This window comes from Cordyceps javanica, chromosome 2, assembly GCF_051103115.1.
Source record: "Cordyceps javanica chromosome 2, complete sequence".
NCBI lineage: Eukaryota > Fungi > Ascomycota > Sordariomycetes > Hypocreales > Cordycipitaceae > Cordyceps > Cordyceps javanica.
In genome coordinates this window covers 1,645,111-1,661,768 of record NC_139296.1, presented here as the reverse complement: position 1 = coordinate 1,661,768, position 16,658 = coordinate 1,645,111, and the positions used below count along the sequence as shown (strand labels likewise).

Genomic DNA, 16,658 nt, shown 5'->3' with positions numbered 1-16,658 from the left:
AATAGCACAAAAAAATATGTACCAGACAATCATACCATCATGCAGTGCTAACAAGGTTAAAGGGGAAGAATATCGTCAGGTGGGAAAACGAACCGAAAGCAGTCCATAGTTACAAAGCTGCCAGCTTACTCCGGCAGAGCTAGTTTACGCACATCGCGTGCAAAGTGATTGCTTGTCCAGTTGAGATACGACACGAAGAGCCACGCCATCCACTCAGTGACGACTTGACCGACCCAGCCAGCGGGCGCTGGCGCGTTCCACCGCGTCATGGACGTCTTGTGCAGCGCCTCAACGTCGGCCCGGCGCAACGCCTCGTAGTCGGCCAGCATCTGCGGCACACTACGCCCGGTATCCCGCCGCGACAGGACGTGCGCGAGCAGCACGCCGTCCTCGATGGCGACGCCGGTACTCTCTCCCTGCGGCGGCATCTACCAAACGGACACCCTCGATCAGTTCATTGCCCTGACAATGATGCCTTCGGAAAGAAAAAAGAAGACAAGTGGAAACACACAAAGGAGGGGGGGTGGAAGCTCACAGCGTGAGCGGCGTCCCCGAGAAGCAGCACTCGTCTCTTGGACCATACCCCTCCCTCCGGCAGCATGTGCACCGGGTAGAGGAACCAGTCGTCGCACCGCGCCAGCACCTCTCCGAGGCAGTCGATGGCGCCGCCCGCAAAGACGTCGGCAATGGCACGCCGCAGCCCCTGCTTGTCGGCGGCGCCGCGCACCGCCCAACCTTCGCGACGGCTGGCGCTGGTGTTGCCGGCGACGGCGGAGGCGTCCTGTTCCAGCGTCGGCGGCGGCTGCGGGACGGGCAGCACTGCGGCGAGGTACAGGCTGCTCTCCCGGGCGCCGGCCGGCTGATGGCGCGCTAAGAGCAGCGACTCGGCTCCGCGCTGCACGAGCGTCGTGTGGCGCACGAGCGGCTGGCTGCCGCCGCTCCGGGTCCAGCGCGCCGCATCGGCCGCCGACGCGGGAATAAAGCCGTACGCGACGCATTTGCCCGTATACGTCTCCGGGCGGTCGGGCTCGACGAGCTGCCGCCGCACGAGGGAGTGGATACCGTCACAGCCAAGGACGAGGTCGGCGTCAATGGTCACCTCGGCAAGAGTAGCGCTGCCGACGCCGCCGGTGTCGTTGTCGTTGTCGTCGCCGCCGCCGTTGTCCTGTATGTAGGTGACTCGCACGCCACCGTCACCATCGCGCTCTTCCAGTCGCTGGACTCTGGCCCCGTACACAATCTGCAGCGCCTCGGGGTGGCCATTGGCGGCGGTGCCCTGCAGGGCAGTCTCGGTCAAGGCCTCGACAACGTCCTGGCGGCGCACGCGGAGCGCGTCGATGCCCGGCCACAGCGTGGCAAGCAGGCGCCCGGTGCGGTGCGCGACGAGCTCGATGGCGCTGGCGGCGTGGCCGCGGGGTCGCAGGCGCGCCCCCGCGCCGAGGGCGTCGAGGTAGCGCAGCGCGAGCGGCGTCATGTTGACGGCGCCGCCGATTGTCTGCACACTGCGCCGCAGCTCCAGGATGGTGATGTGGACAGGCCGCGAGGACGGCGTGTCGGCGGCGGCGGACGAGGGATGCTGGGCGATGGCGAGGGCGGCGGAGAGACCGGCCGGCCCTGCGCCGACAATGATGATGCGAAAGGGATCAGTCATTACTTTTTTTTCCTCCTCCGGTCTCTCTGAACACGTCGTTTTGCTTGGAGCGCTGATTTTTCGTGTTAGCTGAATATCTACTGAGGCTCGGTGTGCTGGGACGTTTGTGATGGGATGACAACTCGGTGATCTTTTATTTGTACTGTGTTACTCTTCGCAAACGACTTCGAACTATCAGCTGAGGGCAGATAATCGCCTCATACAAACCCCAAACCAGCCCGTTCAGCCCCGGAGAGGTACCAATACGATGTGAATGCGACCAGCAACCTCAAGTGTTAGCTCCACGCAAGCACCCACGCAAGCGCGCCATGGCTGAAGACGACTCATTTCCACTTGCCAATATGACAGTGTCATAAACCTCCCACGAGCATTTTTCTCCGCTTCTTACGATAGAATACCCGGACAGAACTTCAACAGAAGAAATAGTAACAAAAGACGAATGCGCAGGGTTCGTTTCTCATACACACGTCTGCAACAGGGCAAGACAAAGAAAAAAGAAAGATCCGTGGTGGCTCTACTTAGAAGTTGGACCCCGTCATCATTGCTGCCCCTCCGCCGCGGGGCACCAGCGCGGGGCACACGACACCCACTCGCACGCAACAAAAAAATTGATCCGGAGGTAGGGAATTGAACCCAAAGCGATTCGAACGCTTAACCTTCAGGAAATTCCAGGTACTGGAATCTGACGCGCTACCGTTGCGCCATGGGTCCGGCTTGGCTTCGGGGTCGGTTAAGTGTGCTTGAATGGGGACACAACAAGCCCTCAGGCCGTGAGAGGGAAAAGAAAAGACGTAAAATCGTCGAGTAGAGCAGTGTTAATCAAACACCTCAGCTGAGAAAGTTGATACAGGGCAGCTATCAGGTCGACAGCCAGCCATCCAAGCAGACAGTATGTTGCGTAACCACAACCAGCACTCCCATCACAGCAGCGCGCCACGGGATTTTGCAGATCATGCTGCTAATGTACATGGTGCGAGAGTATGCAAAGCCCTTGATTTTATTTTGTTCTTCGAGGACGACTGAGCATCAAATGGTGACGCCAACGTTTTCAATAATAACCCAATAAGACGCCGTTTGACGACGTCGTCCAAATGCTGACCTTTTGAGACTTGCAGCACTGGGAGCAATTTACGAGCCGTACATATGTGTGATGACTGATCTGTAAAGACGCCCCTGCCTATAACGTGCCGAGAATTACGGAAACTACGTCACCAGTCTTGGACAGGACTGGTTATGCTTCTGGAGGGATATTCTTTCATCCCGTCAAATCATGGTCTGTACCGATGCCCTTCCTGGCTTGCCAATGCTCAACGTCCAAATCTGTAAAGCGGCTATCCCCTTGCACAAGCTCTTCCATCTGAGGCGAATAGAAGGAGCGGGACGAGCATCCTGTGTTGCCGGGAAAGCGGTGGTGACAGGGATTCCCCATGCTCAAAGTAGACAGGGCGGCTACGGACGACTGTAGGTATGCTCCTACCCGCCACCACACCCATGCACCTTGTTATATTCTTACCAACGCCCAGTTGCGTCAAAGGAAGTCGAGCCATTGTCTGCAGTATGGCAGCCCCCGGTACACTTAAAGAAAGGCTGAAAAGAGGGAGCTCAAAGAAACGCCCCCTACTGGTAAAATGGCGGTGGCAACGGCGCCGGGCTCCCAAGGCCTTCTGGTTACACACGCGGTTTACGGAATAGTTTCCGGGCTACTGCCCTCGTTCCGCAGCCGAGCAACCCCTCATCCGATAGCTGTATATTTGTTCGGCGCATTTCCGCTGTGTAACTGCATTTGGCAGCGCAGTTATTGCATCCCACGAAGGCTGGGCCTTTGGGCGGTGCAAACCACGACATTTTGCCATCCGCACCTCACTCTGCTCGTCGCAGACACGCCCATTGCCTTCCTCTCCAACTTGCATATGACGTGTTGCGTCCGATCGGCTGCTCAACTCGCCGCACGGTTGCAGATCGATCCGTATCAGGCGGCGTTAGGGGCCTGTCGTTGCGCACTTCCGTCACACCCCCCCTTCTTTCCCTGCCCTGGGACGGAAAAAAAGCTATTACTGCAATGTCTCGGACAGGCTTCCGAGGTGATCATTCATGGCGTGGACATTTCTACCTGCCGTTTGAATGCGGGCTGTGTGCCGGGCCTGTCAAGCGGCACAGTCTTGCCTATGCGTGTAAGTTCAGTGAGCTGGAACTCCTTTGCCCGGCAAATCAGCTGACGCGGCGTGATTTTTTGCCATGGCAGTGGTGTCAAGCCAGGATTCGATGCGCTTGGAAGAGATTACGCCACCGTTTGTGTTTCCCCACGGGGCCACGGGCTCTGGAGGCACACGGCCGGGCGACTCCAAGCCCATCGTTCGCATCGGTGACTGGGCTGTTGGCGCACGCTTCGACGTCGAACCCGAGCCACCTGGCTGCCGTGTAGAGTGCACCGTCGTCCATGCAGATTGCTTTAGAGTGTTCACGGCATGCGGTGGCCACGGCCAGGACGCCCTTGAGCACCTCTGGTTTCTCGGCCTGTGGCGCCAACCCTGGAACCGCACCAAGACGTTGCAGGGTGCGCGGCCCTTGCCTCGTGAGAAGTTTCTGTGTAGTAAAGCCGGGATCCGCTACGTACTCGAAAAGATGGGAATGAGAGACTTTGCAACGCGCCTGCCGTGGGAGATTGTCAGCGATATTTTCGAGTTTTCGAGAGACGCCCTGTTGTGGAGGGTGGCGCGCGCCGCCACGGTTGCGTTTGAGCGCTCCGAATACGTAGCAGACCAGTGTACCGTGATATCAGCTCTAGAAATTGCATCATGGAAACGCGGTGACTCATCTCCAGAAACCATTGGTCCCTCCACTCCGGCTACACAGTTGACGCGTTTCGCCATCGACTCGCAGGGAATAAGTCGCATCCAACGCATTGAAAAGTCATCCTCATTCTTGCCAGGCTACTTGGCACACGACCATGAATACATTGTTGCCGATGAGGAAGAGTTACAATCCGTTGCAGTCATATTTAGGGTCAGTCAACCAGTTCTCAATTCAGCGCAAGTCGCAAAAGCTAAATTTATCGTATAGAGTGGACGGGCACGTATTTGTATACCCGATGGCCACCAGGGTTTCACTACCTGGGATTTGATGAACCCGCCGCCAAACCCGCTGCGGCCTGCGAGTCTGCATGATGACATATCTGACTGGGTGGATAATGGTGCTTCGTCGACTCGCATGTGTGGCCAGATGGTGCCTGCCAACCGATTCCAAACCGCTCATCTCGGAGGAGCCACAGGTCTAACCTTTATTTTCCATAGCCACTTTCTTGCTCATATTCACGCGCATACACCAAAGTATCCAATTGCAAGACTCCCACACGATACATGTGTATTCAAGGAGATTGGAGGACCTCCGATGGAGGAGTTCTCGGATCTTGCGTGGATATATCTGCCGCTACCAGCAGGCGACAAGATTTTGTCCATAGCCTTCGGCACAGATGGCCGAACGCAGCGCATACAACAACCGGGCATGATGGTGAGTCGACTACAGCCGCAACTTGCACTGGCTACGAATGGCTTCTGATCACTCTGCGCGTTAGATCAAGACCAAGCTGGCTGGAACAGTCTTTATCGGATATCTCATGCCAATAAGTAGCCCTTGTATACTGCTCGGCGAAGAGCCAGAACTGCTCTTCACCAGGCTACAAGCTCCCTTTGTATCTGGTGTTGGCGCATACAGCTCGAATCCAGTGTCGAAGCTTCAGTACTCTGACGAAGTTAGAAGCTTTCCAAGGGAAATGGCGTTCGCTCAGCCTGAACCTTTCAGACTCACATCATACGCACCTCTTGACAATGTTGTTCGCCTAGATGTAGTTGAAGAGCCCACAAACGGTGCACTACGAGGTCTGATGCTTCACTATGCCAACGGTGCGCAGCGAGTAGTCGGCCAGTATCGAATTGGCCAACATCAGCTCAAAACATATATGGAGCCTAAATGTTTGTGTCTGAGAAGCGAGCGACCGCAGGGCGGCGGTATGATGGTGCCGCCACTACTCCGGGCGACTGCCAGTCACAGCTGCGAAGGGGGCCACGAAGCACATACAAGAAGTAGGGGGCGCGCTTGCTATCCACTGTCCGGGTTTGTCCGCGCGCAGTTTGACTTTGACTCGATCTCATTTCGCTTTGCAGACCACGATTTCAAGCTCGTCGATGCCATGGAGGGCGCCGTACCGGCACTGCCGATTTTCCAGTCAGCTTAAATGGAAGTCTGCAGATGGGGCTGGAATGTGTTGCACCCTCGAAGTACCGCTTGCCTACAGGCTTTGAGAATTGTCTGACGGAGTGTGTTGGGCAATTCGCTTTTTTCCTTTTTCGCCGCTTGTGGCTGGTCAGTCTCCAAGATGACCATATTTTGCCAGGACGTGGCATGCAATCTACGCAAGTTCCTTAAACATCGATTCCCTCGCGAGTGGCTGGTGGGAAAGCTGTTGGGCCAGATCTTGGATCGCTTTTCAGATGGAAAATAACGGCGTATATTCTTATGCTAAATTTTCTTTTTATATTTACCACTTGGCCTCCTTGCTGTCGAGGAACTGCTTGAGAATGCCGACAATCTTGGCGAGAGCAGTAAGGTAGACCTTGAGATCGCTTGTGACCTTGGCATTGTCGTCTCCGAGCTTGGCGTAGAAGTCCTTGCGGTAGGGGCAGGCGCTCATGGCGGCACTGAAGATGGGCTTGACCAGGAAGCTGTGGTGAGGCTTGAGGGTGCTGCCGTAGGCGGCGCGGAACGAGTCGGCAAGCTCCTCGTCGGGCTTCTCCGTATTGGCAGTAAGAGCGAGGCAGGTGAACTCGAGACCACTAGATGACAAGGTGAGTTTCAAGTCTTTTGCATGCTGCCTTTCTTCTGATCGAGAAATGGGCGTAGATGGCGTACCGGACTAGCCAGAGGAGACCCTCGGTGGCAGTGTGCTTTTTAGTCTTGAGCTCGTTGCGGCAGAGGTCCTGAATGTTGGCGGACTCGACGGGAGAGGCGAGCTGACGATCACGGATTTTCTAGATTGCAAAGTTGTTAGGTCCGTGGGTTTCTGATTCCAGCATGCGTTGCTCTTGGTGAGGTTACCTTGATGTTACCGAGCATGTCGTTCTTGACAGGCGAGAACGCGACGGATCCGAGTGCATCTGCCAGAGATGGTCAATTAGCGATGGCCTGCACTCGAATTCCAACAACACAGATGCGAAGAGTGTTATGCTCACCAAAAATCGTGGTCAGCGACTCGGCAGCCTCGAGAAACTCGGAGGTGGCAACGGCGCGGCCATTGGCCTCGTCAATGGGGACATCGACGAAGGACTTCTTGAAGGACTGCACAATGGTGCTACCGGGAGGGACAACGGGAGCGGACATGGTTCTTTTCCGGGCGGGGGGTCGTTTTTTTGAGTGATGCAAAGCAAGGTAGAGCGAATTGAAGAAGAACGAAGGCGCCGAGAGACTGTTGGATAAAGGACAAGTTGTTCAACGGTGGCGGCGGTGTAGTCTGGCCGAATTGCTGTGACCAAAGGGGGCAGACAGGCACTGCCTTGTTTGGTGAGGGGAGAGGGGTTCCTCCAGTGCGGGGCACACGGGGCCGACGGAGGGGGGGGCGGCGGGATGGACGCGTACCTGTGCGGCTAACAAGGCTTGTCTGGTAGTTAGTTCGAGTCGATGGGATCTGCATTGCAATCCAGGAAGAGCAGGCGAGCACAAGGCAAGTTTCAGCCAAAGATGATGTGGCGCATCGGTTCTGTCCTGACTGAAGACTTGATCTGGAAACCTCTGTACAAGGAGGTGCGGGGTCTGGGCTAACAAAGGATGTTCACATACCAGTGCGCAGACATTCCATCGAGTGCATTTACACAACCCGAACAAATTGGCATGAATTGGAAACCCGAAACCAACGACACATGACATGGATTCCACTATCGAACCGGTGCCCGAAACTGCAATGCACACATCTCGCCATCGCCATATACACTACTAGCGGCAGTACACAGTGGGCAGCGCAGAAACCCAGGCATGCCCAGGCACGCCGGACACATTAGCGCAAAAGAAATCCAGATAGAGAATGCTGGTTGCTAAAAACGTCAAGAAACTCATTTCACCGTTTCTTTCGATAGAAGCATGGGAACCCAGATGCGGCCCCGGACAATTCGCCTCGCAGCACAGCAATACACCAAGGCACAGGCAAAGGCAAGGTTGACTCGTTGAGAAGCGTCTAGGTGAAGAACTTGGACAGTTACCAAAGCAAAGTAGGAACGCAACCTCAAGGGCTGCTGTCTATCATTTCAAGCGAAACAAAAAAAGCGCGATGGAAGGCAGTGCTCTAATCTAGCATCAAAGAAAAGGCATCTAGTCATGTACACTGAAGGATGCTGCGCCTGCACAAATGCCAATGCCATCCAATATCTGCATGACTAGGTGCGAATTTCAATACGAAAATTGTCAAACACGAGACCGGACACGATTCCGGGAACAATACTCGTCAACCATCCTACACCAGCTATGCCCTGCCCGTCCTGTCCAAGATTTCATGTTCGCTACATTCGATATGAGGGTCGACCAACAACATACAACAGGCCGTGCTCAGCACTTGGTAATTCTAGGCTTCGGGAAAGCCATGCTACCTAGCTGTGCCATCTTCGTCCGGAGTCGTGACCGTGTGCTGCTCCTCACTTGGCCTAGTTTTCCGCGCTGAACCGGCCACATCCGCCGCATTGACTTGTTGCTGTTTTCGACGCTTAGATGACTCGAGCTCAGTGATTTCGGTGTCATCTGCCAGTCTTTTTCTGGATGAACGCTCACCATCTCCCCATAGAGATTCGAGCAGCTCCTCGAACGTGGTGCTGAGATCAGTGGTGTAAGAAGATGGGCGCCGACCCCCCCTACTCGGTCGTTGGGAGGCGGAAGTGCCTTCGCCGCGCGATAGCATGCTGCAGCGTTTGCGCGGTCAATTTCATGAAGTTGCAGCATGTACTTTGCCAAAAATTCTGCAATGGTGCCACGGTTCGTCTTCAGATACATATGCAAATCATGAACGATTCGCAAACAGAGCTTGGGACCAAATCCCGCCGGCAACTCAAACAGAAGCCGGTAGATGACCACACCAAGTGCCCAGATATCAACAGCCTTGGTGTAATACTTTTCCTTTGAGGGGAGCCTCATCGCCCAGATGTCAGGGGCCATGAAAGGCGGGGTGCCGCAGACCGACTGGAGTTGGCCATGAAGTTTAGCAATCCCAAAGTCGGCAAGCTTGATTCTCAAGGGGTCCCGCGACGCAATCAAAATATTGTCCAGTTTCAGGTCGCGGTGAGCGATGCCGACTTTGTGCGCGAATTGAAGGGCTGACAGGGACTGCTGCAGAACCTGGAGGATGTCTGCGGCGCCGAGCTCGTGCGCAATGTTCGTGAGCGTGCCGCCAACGCAGTATTCGATGAACGGCTGAGGTCTGGGTAGGAAGTCTGCCCAAAGAAGCTTTACTACGTTAGACTGCCCCTTGTTAGCGAACTGTTGCACGCTGTTTTGTGATGAGTGAAGCTTACGTGGCGGAGCTTCTGCATAGTATAGGCCTCTTCTTTCCAACGTCGTAGCTCGCTTTGGCTGAGCGCATTTCCACTGATGGGCTCTTTCAAAACCATCTCCTCCCCGGTGCTAACATTCCACTTGTACTTGAATCTACCGAAAGCACCCTGCCCAACGACTTCTTCTCGGTATATGGGTCCGCCTTCGAGTTTCATGGCCTCGTTCATGAGCTGTGATTGGCATTGCAGGCGAATGTTGATGGCTTCAACAAGGGCCTGCGAAGCGCCACAACCGCGACTGAAGCGATCAACTCTTGTAATGTATTCATTGTATTCAGTTTGATCCATATGCTGATGTTCTGCAACGAGTAGAAAGCTCAGCTTGCGGCCTGCGTGGATGATAATTTCATTGCTTGGTATCCGGCCGGACCCTTCCACCAACCATTGGAAATTTCTTCGTCGAAGCCTTGCAAAACGGCGCTTGTCAAACTTACTGTACCATACCTCGGTACCGGCTGTAGAGTTTAGGTCTCTGACCACAAGGCGACGCTGCGCGTCAAAGCCGATACTGAAATGATGTGCACTGATGCTTCCCTCGTCCGGCAGGACGACATCGCTTTCTCGATCACACCCAAATACTATACCATGGGCTGTTTTTGGAATCAAGTCGAATGAGATTCGAATATGCGGATTGGGCGGTTGGTTCAGCATTATATCGGACGCGAGGTCGATCGGGGTGGGCAAGCCGTCACTGCGCCCCAACGGAGCAGCAATGGTCAATTCTTGGAGCGGCGACACTGCGAAGCGGCTCTGTCTAACAGCTTCTGACGCAAGACTGTTTTGGGGAGGCCAAGCATACAGGCGGGCAATAAGATTGTTGTCGCGCATTCTGAGATGGCTTCTCGTCGAGAACGAAGGATGACGAGGACACACCCTTTTGGTCGGGAAAGGTCAGCATTTATGAGAGCAATTGATGCCAAAGGTGAATCACGGTTTCAAGTGTATCGTTCCCAAACTTCATGTCTAGTCCAAGCAGTTTGACATCTAACAGCTTTGTCAGGAGCAAACATGCAGAGGTAACTAGGCACACGTATACAAACACTGGCGTGCTAGCTACTTTACGTCTTGTTGATAAAAGCAAGAGTACAACAACTAGACTTGCACAACTATAGAGCCAATCAAGAAGCAGAGAATGACTCCCCAAGGGCGATGACAATCGTCGCCGCTCTGTCTTGGTAGGGAACACCGACGATGTGCTTGCCTTTTGCTTTCGATCACGGGATATTTACTCCCTAGGACACTAAATCAAACGTAGTCACGCGTCATTTCCCATAGCCTGATGCAGACCAAAAAGGCCCGACAAACCATAGGGATCTTTTTGAAACACGAAATATTCTGACGCGCAAGGGTAAATCGAATAGAGTCACTCAAAGTGATGGCCAATGAGTGAAATCTTTTATTTGAGAAAAAAGTTTTTAGAAGAAAGGAAAAGAAGTCTAATACTCCGGCTTTGGCTTGGCTATGAGGCATGAGCCCATTAACCCCATTCATCACGATGTAGAGAATTGCTGTTGGAAGGATGATCGCTGATAGAGCACCCCCTCTACGGCCAAATCCGTGGCCGCTGCGCGAGAGCGGCCTGCCTGAAGAAAAAAACGGGCATGCCGACAAGCTCTATGAGATCTGCTCGGACAGCCTCGGAACTAAGCTGAGGGGGTCAGCATTGGCTAAGAATCCTTCTCACCAGGAAGAGGGTCATGAGAGTTGGGCGAACCAGGTTTACCACTCAAGCACACGCCAGGGATAGTCTGCCTTATCCCGGAAAGTTGCGCTGTTGATTAAACCATATTCTTCCTCCTTTCACTAGCCGTTCAGGAATTTGGGTTCAATACAAGTGGGTGATTGAAACACGTTGTGTTAGCACAAGAGGCAGTGTAGGGACGAGCAGCTGTCGTTATGTCTTTCTGGAAATGTTCCATTATGTCGTTCGTAAGGATGGCCAATTTGACCAGCCCTGTGTTCCCATTTCGTGAATCCCTTGCACTGTGACCTTATACCCCTAACGCCATGATATTTCTCCTACGGAAATCACAACCGAAACAACCGAAACGCACTCTCTAAATCTTGTAGACAAGCTCGCCATCCGCAAACCTTTGTAAAACTATTAGTAACAGTTCAGAGAACATGGAATAAATAGAGAAAACTCACATAATGTGGTTGGCCTCCTCAAGCTTCTTGAGAGCCTTGACGGCTTCCTCGCGGGCAAAGGCACCGCCACTGCGGTTTCCAACCTTTTGGTTGACAGCATCAATGACAGCATCTAGACTGGCCGAATCATCCTCGAATAGAGGAGTGCTGAGAAGTTGCCCAAGGGCCGTCCTGAATGCAGCCAAACGAGGTGCGGCAATTGGGGTGTCGTCGATCGCAAGGGAGGCAGTGCCACTAGCCAAATCCTGGTCTTCCTGTGTTTGGCTAGGCAGTTGTGACGCAGGCATCGAAGAGCCAAACGACGTCTGTGATTCAGACGCAGCGTCAGCCGAGCGCGTGGTTCTGCCGGAGCGCCGCGGTGCAGCCGAGGAGGTAGCTTCATCTACCTCCTCTTCATCATCGTCTGCTTCCTCGTCGTGGACATTGTTGTTACCGTTGGGGGCGCCTACCCCAGAGGCTGTACCACGCGAACGTGTTGTGCGCGAAGTGCTTTGTGTCGATCTAGTCCCTCGGAACGCACCGTCGGCGGCGTTATTCTCCCCGTCTTCATCTTCGTCATCGTCATCTTCGCTAGAAGAAGCAAAGTCAACTGTAGCAGTCCTTCTGCGCTTCTTTCGCGACTCCTCAACGACTTCCTTGAAAAGAGCAAATCGCAGAATTGCCTCAGCAGCAGCAGCGTCACGTTCTTCTACACGGTTCGAAAGACGGGATTTGGCGTGGGCAGTAGCAAGACGAATGATGGTTTCGAGTGTACGGACAGTCAAAGGTGACGTGCGGCGCTGATTGCCCTCCATTTCATCGTTGCGTAGACCAACGTAAATTTCGGCGATGCGGTCGGATGCTTCCTGAGTCAAGACAGGCTTGATACGTGTCTTGGCGTATTGTATATACTTCTTCATGAAAGGAATGCTGAGAATCTCTGGCTTCTTGTTTGACCCTCGGCCGGAAGTGTGTGTAACACCAGCGTGCAACATGGCATCAAATTTCTCGAACACTTCAGTAGGGCGTTGCGTTCCTGCTTGCGTATCGGCAGATACGCCTAGGAATTGAGAGGCCTGTTCCCGAACAGGCGCTCCCTCTTCCGTCCCTGGCTGACGATATCTATGCATACGAAGAACATGTTCTGAAACCTGGCGGTCACGGGTGTCTTCGATATCATCGGTCACGACAAACAGCAGATCGAAACGAGAGAGCAGAGAATCGGGAAGGGCGATGTTCTTGTGAGGGTCCTTGTGGGGGTCATACTGCCCGTAGATGGGGTTGGCAGCTGCGACAACGGAGCAGCGAGCGTTTAGCGAAGTATGAATTCCCGCTTTCGCAATTGTAACAGTTTGCTGTTCCATAACTTCGTGGATAGCGACGCGATCATTATCAGACATCTTGTCAAATTCATCAATGCAGACGACTCCACGGTCTGCCATGACCATGGCACCAGCCTCCAGACGACGTTCGCCCGTCTCCTTGTCCGATGTGACGGCAGCAGTCAGACCAACACCGGATGAACCGCGACCCGTTGTGGCAATAGCAAGAGGGGCTGTATTCAATACGAATCGCAAAAGTTGCGACTTGGCAGTAGAGGGATCACCAACCATGAGAATATTGATGTCACCTCTCAAGTGAGTACCGTTTTCTAGGTTCTTCTCCATACCGCCGAGAAGCATGAGGAGGATTGCCTTCTTGATGTGATCGTGACCGTAGATACTGGGAGCCAGGGACTGCGATAGAAGCTCGAGTAAGTTCTTTTTCTTGGCAATTTTGTTGATGTTGCGAATATCCGTGTCCGTAATCGTAGCCTGTGCGACACCGCCGCCAGATTTGGACGACAGCAACACAATGTTGTTGGCAAGTATGACAGCCTTGAACAACGCGCTATTGTGGTTGGTATTGCGGTTACCAAGTGTTCTGAAAATACCAACAAGCTGAACTCTGTCACCAGGCTTCACCTTGTCGACCAGGTCGTCATCCAAGATGACATCCACACCGCGAGGAAGCTGACCAGCAGGCGCACGCTCCGGCATCTCTTGAATAGAGATAGTCTGATGATCGCGATATGTGCAGAAGCCATATTCAGTGAGCAGAGGGTTTCCGTCGTCGTCTTCACGAGGGTAGACGCTCGAGGTGGTGACACCATTCGTCATGGTCTGGTCCTGATATTCGCGGAAGTGGAATTTTTGCTTCTTCTCATTCCAGTGAACACTGCGCATAATTTTGGGCCGGATAAGGGAGCAGCGCGTTACGATGCCTTCGAGTGACACCATGCGGTTGAGATGATGAGACGAAATTGTGCGAGGATTGCAAGCGTTCAGGCCAAAGCTGCCAGCCCAAGCACAATAGTAGACGGTATCAGCAGCTTGCTGGTCAGGGCGAGCCTGAGACGGTTGCAATGCAGCGATAATCTGCTTTAGTGCATGGTTGAAGGCCAGAGTGTAGTCGAAAGGTTCTTCGAGGATAAGTTTGGCGAGATTCTCATTGTGATCGCGAACGTGGTCTAGGTTTACAGTCAAGCGTCTCTGGTTCTTCTGCAGCATCAAAATAATGTCTGATCTGTAGCTCCGTGCGTGGGAATCACCTAATAACGGCAGTTAGCATCGCTTGAGGTTGGTTGACGCCATCGAATGAAGATGAGGGGTAGCCTACTGGGATCCAAGAATTCCTCCGCCTGTCGGATACGATCAATCACGGCCTCATCTTGAAGCATATATTGGTCCATGATGGGCGAATATGGTGAGCAGCTGCAACCTTGTTAATGGCAGATCCAAAAGGCGAAGAGGGACAAGGCGGGATCAAGGGTCAAGTGTGGCAGGGCCTGGTGGGTGGGCACACGAAAACGCGTCGAGACGCGACATACCGCGTAAAGTGGTTACAGAACTGCCCAAGGCCGTAATTGGGCCAAAGCTAGGATGTTAGTAAGCAGAATCCAGCTGCAAGGGGTAGCAAGATAAACAACACTGAAAATGATATGAGAAATATTATATCAATAAAACTTATGAGCAGCCTCGAGGCTCGAGCTCATGCCTCATTGTTCAAGATTAGCTTCGAATTCTCCGGTCTTTGTACCGTGTTCTTTCTCCAAAGCGTCTTCCTCTTCGCTAGTTGACTACCTACTTACAGATCATGTACCTGCCCAGTCCATAGACCTGCATGAGAGGCTGGCCAGTTTGCCCCACCTTTGATTGACAGCTCATCTTGTCTCACGTTGACTTGACACAACCAAAGCAAGGCGTAGAGAACATCGTTTGTCGCAACAGTATCGCGCACTGCGGGACCTCTCACTTCCGCCTATAGTATCGCGAAACGTCGCCGATTACGGAAAATGGCCGTTGGTTTGGCATCAAACGTGTCGCTTAACGCTCTAGACGAGGAAGCTCGAGCCGAAGTTGACGTCCTCAACTCACGCCTGGACAAGACGACACAGCTCACCAAGAAGATTCAGGCATGTCTCGGTAGGCTCGAAGCTACGGGGCAAAGTGTTCGCGAAGTTGCTGGGCCGTTGAACGGAGAAACTCGGCGATTGCAGGTTCTAGGATCAAGTGAGCTTCCTCCGCGGCTTCCACCCCGCTCCTAGCTAACAACAACAGATGTTGAATCCGTCATTTCCGCAATCGATCGCCTGCGAAAACCGGCAGATAGTAAAGATGATGAAGAGCAGATCATTCGGGCAGGCCCCGAGAAGGCCGGGCTGTCTGCCTATCTGGGATCAATGAAGCGTATAAACAGGTCTCATGCGGATATGCAAGCGTCCAATCTGCGGGCCAATCAGAATACCATGGCGGATCTGACGCGTCTAATGAAGAACGGAAACACGCAACTCGAAGCCTTCTTTGACAAGTTGCTTCGTAATGAAACCCCGCGATCCCTCGAACCGCTGCATTACATTACCAAGGACAAGGAGTTTCCAGTCCTACCTCAGGAGGCCATCACACGACTGGGCCTGATATACTCGCACCTGGGAACCACTCGGAATGGGGCCGGATATGACTCTCCTATTGCGAAATTATACAGCGAGATCCGTGGACCATACTTGTCGGCGTCTCTGGTCAATCTGGCGGCTGCTAGCGTCAATACAGCAAAAAAGAAGAACCCTGGGGCTATTTATAGATCCGGCACCAACGGCATCGGAACATACGCACAGGCAATGGAAGGAATCTTTGTTGCCGAGTATGAGAATGTCTGCAGCATCTTTGCTCGCGAGGACTGGGGGCCTATATTCCAGGCTGCATGCCAATCTCCTCTCGCCGAGCTTGCCAGAACTCTGCGCGAACTCAACGCGCACATCAAACAACACCTCCCCACGGATTGCTATCTCGCATACGAAGTCACAGAGATTCTTTCGAAGCTATCTGAAAACCTTGAGACTAGAACCGGCGAACTCAAACCTCAACTGGCAGCCGCCCTAAAGCCCGTGAGAGAAACGGCCAAGTCGTCACTAGCAGAACTTCTCGAAGATACAAAACGCAAGGTTGCCGCTGTTCAGACATTACCCAATGACGGCGCACCTCTCCCCATAGTATCGGAGTCTATGCAGCGCCTCCAAGCCATGATGGAGTTCCTCCGTCCTATAGCTAGCATCATGATTTCCCTTGGAGACGGCGGATGGAAGAATGGCGCTTCCGCTCGTGCCGCCGACGCCATACCCAGCCTCGCGTCATTCGATGTCACCGCTGACGGCCAGCAGATCTTTACGCACTACTGCATCGATACAATAGAAGCTCTTCTCACGGCACTGGACTCCAAGATGCGTCTCCTGATCCGAAGCAAATCTACACAGGGCGTCTTCCTGGCCAACAGCGTCGTCATTATCGAGCGGTCCATCGTCACTTCTGAGCTGGCGCCGCTCCTGCAACCCCGTCTCGATATACTCGAGCCGTGGCGCAAGAAGGCGACCCTGTCCTATACGGAGGTGTGCAAGGACCTATCCGTCCATCTCTTTGACACAATTCACACCTCGCAGCGCGCGCGCCCACAGTCGGGTGGGCCCATCGACTCGGCCACGGTCGTCAAGGCCCTCAGCAGCAAGGACAAGGACAAGATCAAGGAAAAGTTTCAACAGTTCAACAACGCCTTTGATGATATGGTGACCAGGCACAAGGCATACACCATGGAGCGCGAGGTACGCGCCATGTTTGGTCAGGACATCCGCCAGAAGCTGCAGCCGCTGTACGACCGCTTCTGGGACCGCTACCATGAAATTGACAAGGGCAAGGGCAAATATGTCAAGCACGACAAGACGTCCATCGCTGCCGTGTTCGTCAGCCTGGGCGCATAAAAGCCGTCTC

The 16,658-nt window shown here is 53.7% G+C and overlaps 6 protein-coding genes and 1 non-coding gene across 7 annotated transcripts; 2 read left to right on the top strand and 5 right to left on the bottom strand.

The window, feature by feature from the left end:
• Positions 1–125: 125 nt before the first annotated feature.
• V2A60_003000 (FAD-dependent oxidoreductase) lies at positions 126–1,651 on the bottom strand (the record flags this gene model as incomplete). The annotated part of the gene is made up of 2 exons (XM_083254343.1): positions 126–428; positions 536–1,651. The coding sequence occupies 2 exons, from the start codon at positions 1,649–1,651 to the stop codon at positions 126–128; spliced, it is 1,419 nt and encodes a 472-aa protein (XP_083110469.1).
• Positions 1,652–2,279: 628 nt separating this feature from the next.
• Positions 2,280–2,362, bottom strand: V2A60_002999. Its single transcript has one exon. It is a non-coding gene; the product is annotated as a tRNA-Trp (tRNA).
• A 1,524-nt stretch (positions 2,363–3,886) lies between these two features.
• Positions 3,887–5,882, top strand: V2A60_002998 (uncharacterized protein; the record flags this gene model as incomplete). The annotated part of the gene is made up of 3 exons (XM_083254342.1): positions 3,887–4,654; positions 4,712–5,158; positions 5,223–5,882. The coding sequence occupies 3 exons, from the start codon at positions 3,887–3,889 to the stop codon at positions 5,880–5,882; spliced, it is 1,875 nt and encodes a 624-aa protein (XP_083110468.1).
• A 303-nt stretch (positions 5,883–6,185) lies between these two features.
• V2A60_002997 (glycolipid transfer protein domain-containing protein) lies at positions 6,186–7,024 on the bottom strand (the record flags this gene model as incomplete). Its single annotated transcript, XM_083254341.1, has 4 exons — positions 6,186–6,480; positions 6,557–6,675; positions 6,743–6,801; positions 6,877–7,024. 4 exons carry the CDS (start codon positions 7,022–7,024, stop codon positions 6,186–6,188), a joined length of 621 nt encoding a protein of 206 aa, XP_083110467.1.
• Positions 7,025–8,276: 1,252 nt separating this feature from the next.
• Positions 8,277–10,062, bottom strand: V2A60_002996 (FHA domain-containing protein kinase; the record flags this gene model as incomplete). Its single annotated transcript, XM_083254340.1, has 4 exons — positions 8,277–8,499; positions 8,631–9,142; positions 9,196–9,563; positions 9,669–10,062. The coding sequence occupies 4 exons, from the start codon at positions 10,060–10,062 to the stop codon at positions 8,277–8,279; spliced, it is 1,497 nt and encodes a 498-aa protein (XP_083110466.1).
• A 1,229-nt stretch (positions 10,063–11,291) lies between these two features.
• V2A60_002995 (MCM DNA helicase complex subunit MCM3) lies at positions 11,292–14,092 on the bottom strand (the record flags this gene model as incomplete). The annotated part of the gene is made up of 3 exons (XM_083254339.1): positions 11,292–11,325; positions 11,383–13,951; positions 14,020–14,092. 3 exons carry the CDS (start codon positions 14,090–14,092, stop codon positions 11,292–11,294), a joined length of 2,676 nt encoding a protein of 891 aa, XP_083110465.1.
• A 603-nt stretch (positions 14,093–14,695) lies between these two features.
• Positions 14,696–16,648, top strand: V2A60_002994 (GTP-Rho binding exocyst subunit EXO70; the record flags this gene model as incomplete). The annotated part of the gene is made up of 2 exons (XM_083254338.1): positions 14,696–14,912; positions 14,961–16,648. The coding sequence occupies 2 exons, from the start codon at positions 14,696–14,698 to the stop codon at positions 16,646–16,648; spliced, it is 1,905 nt and encodes a 634-aa protein (XP_083110464.1).
• Between the last annotated feature and the right edge of the window lie 10 nt (positions 16,649–16,658).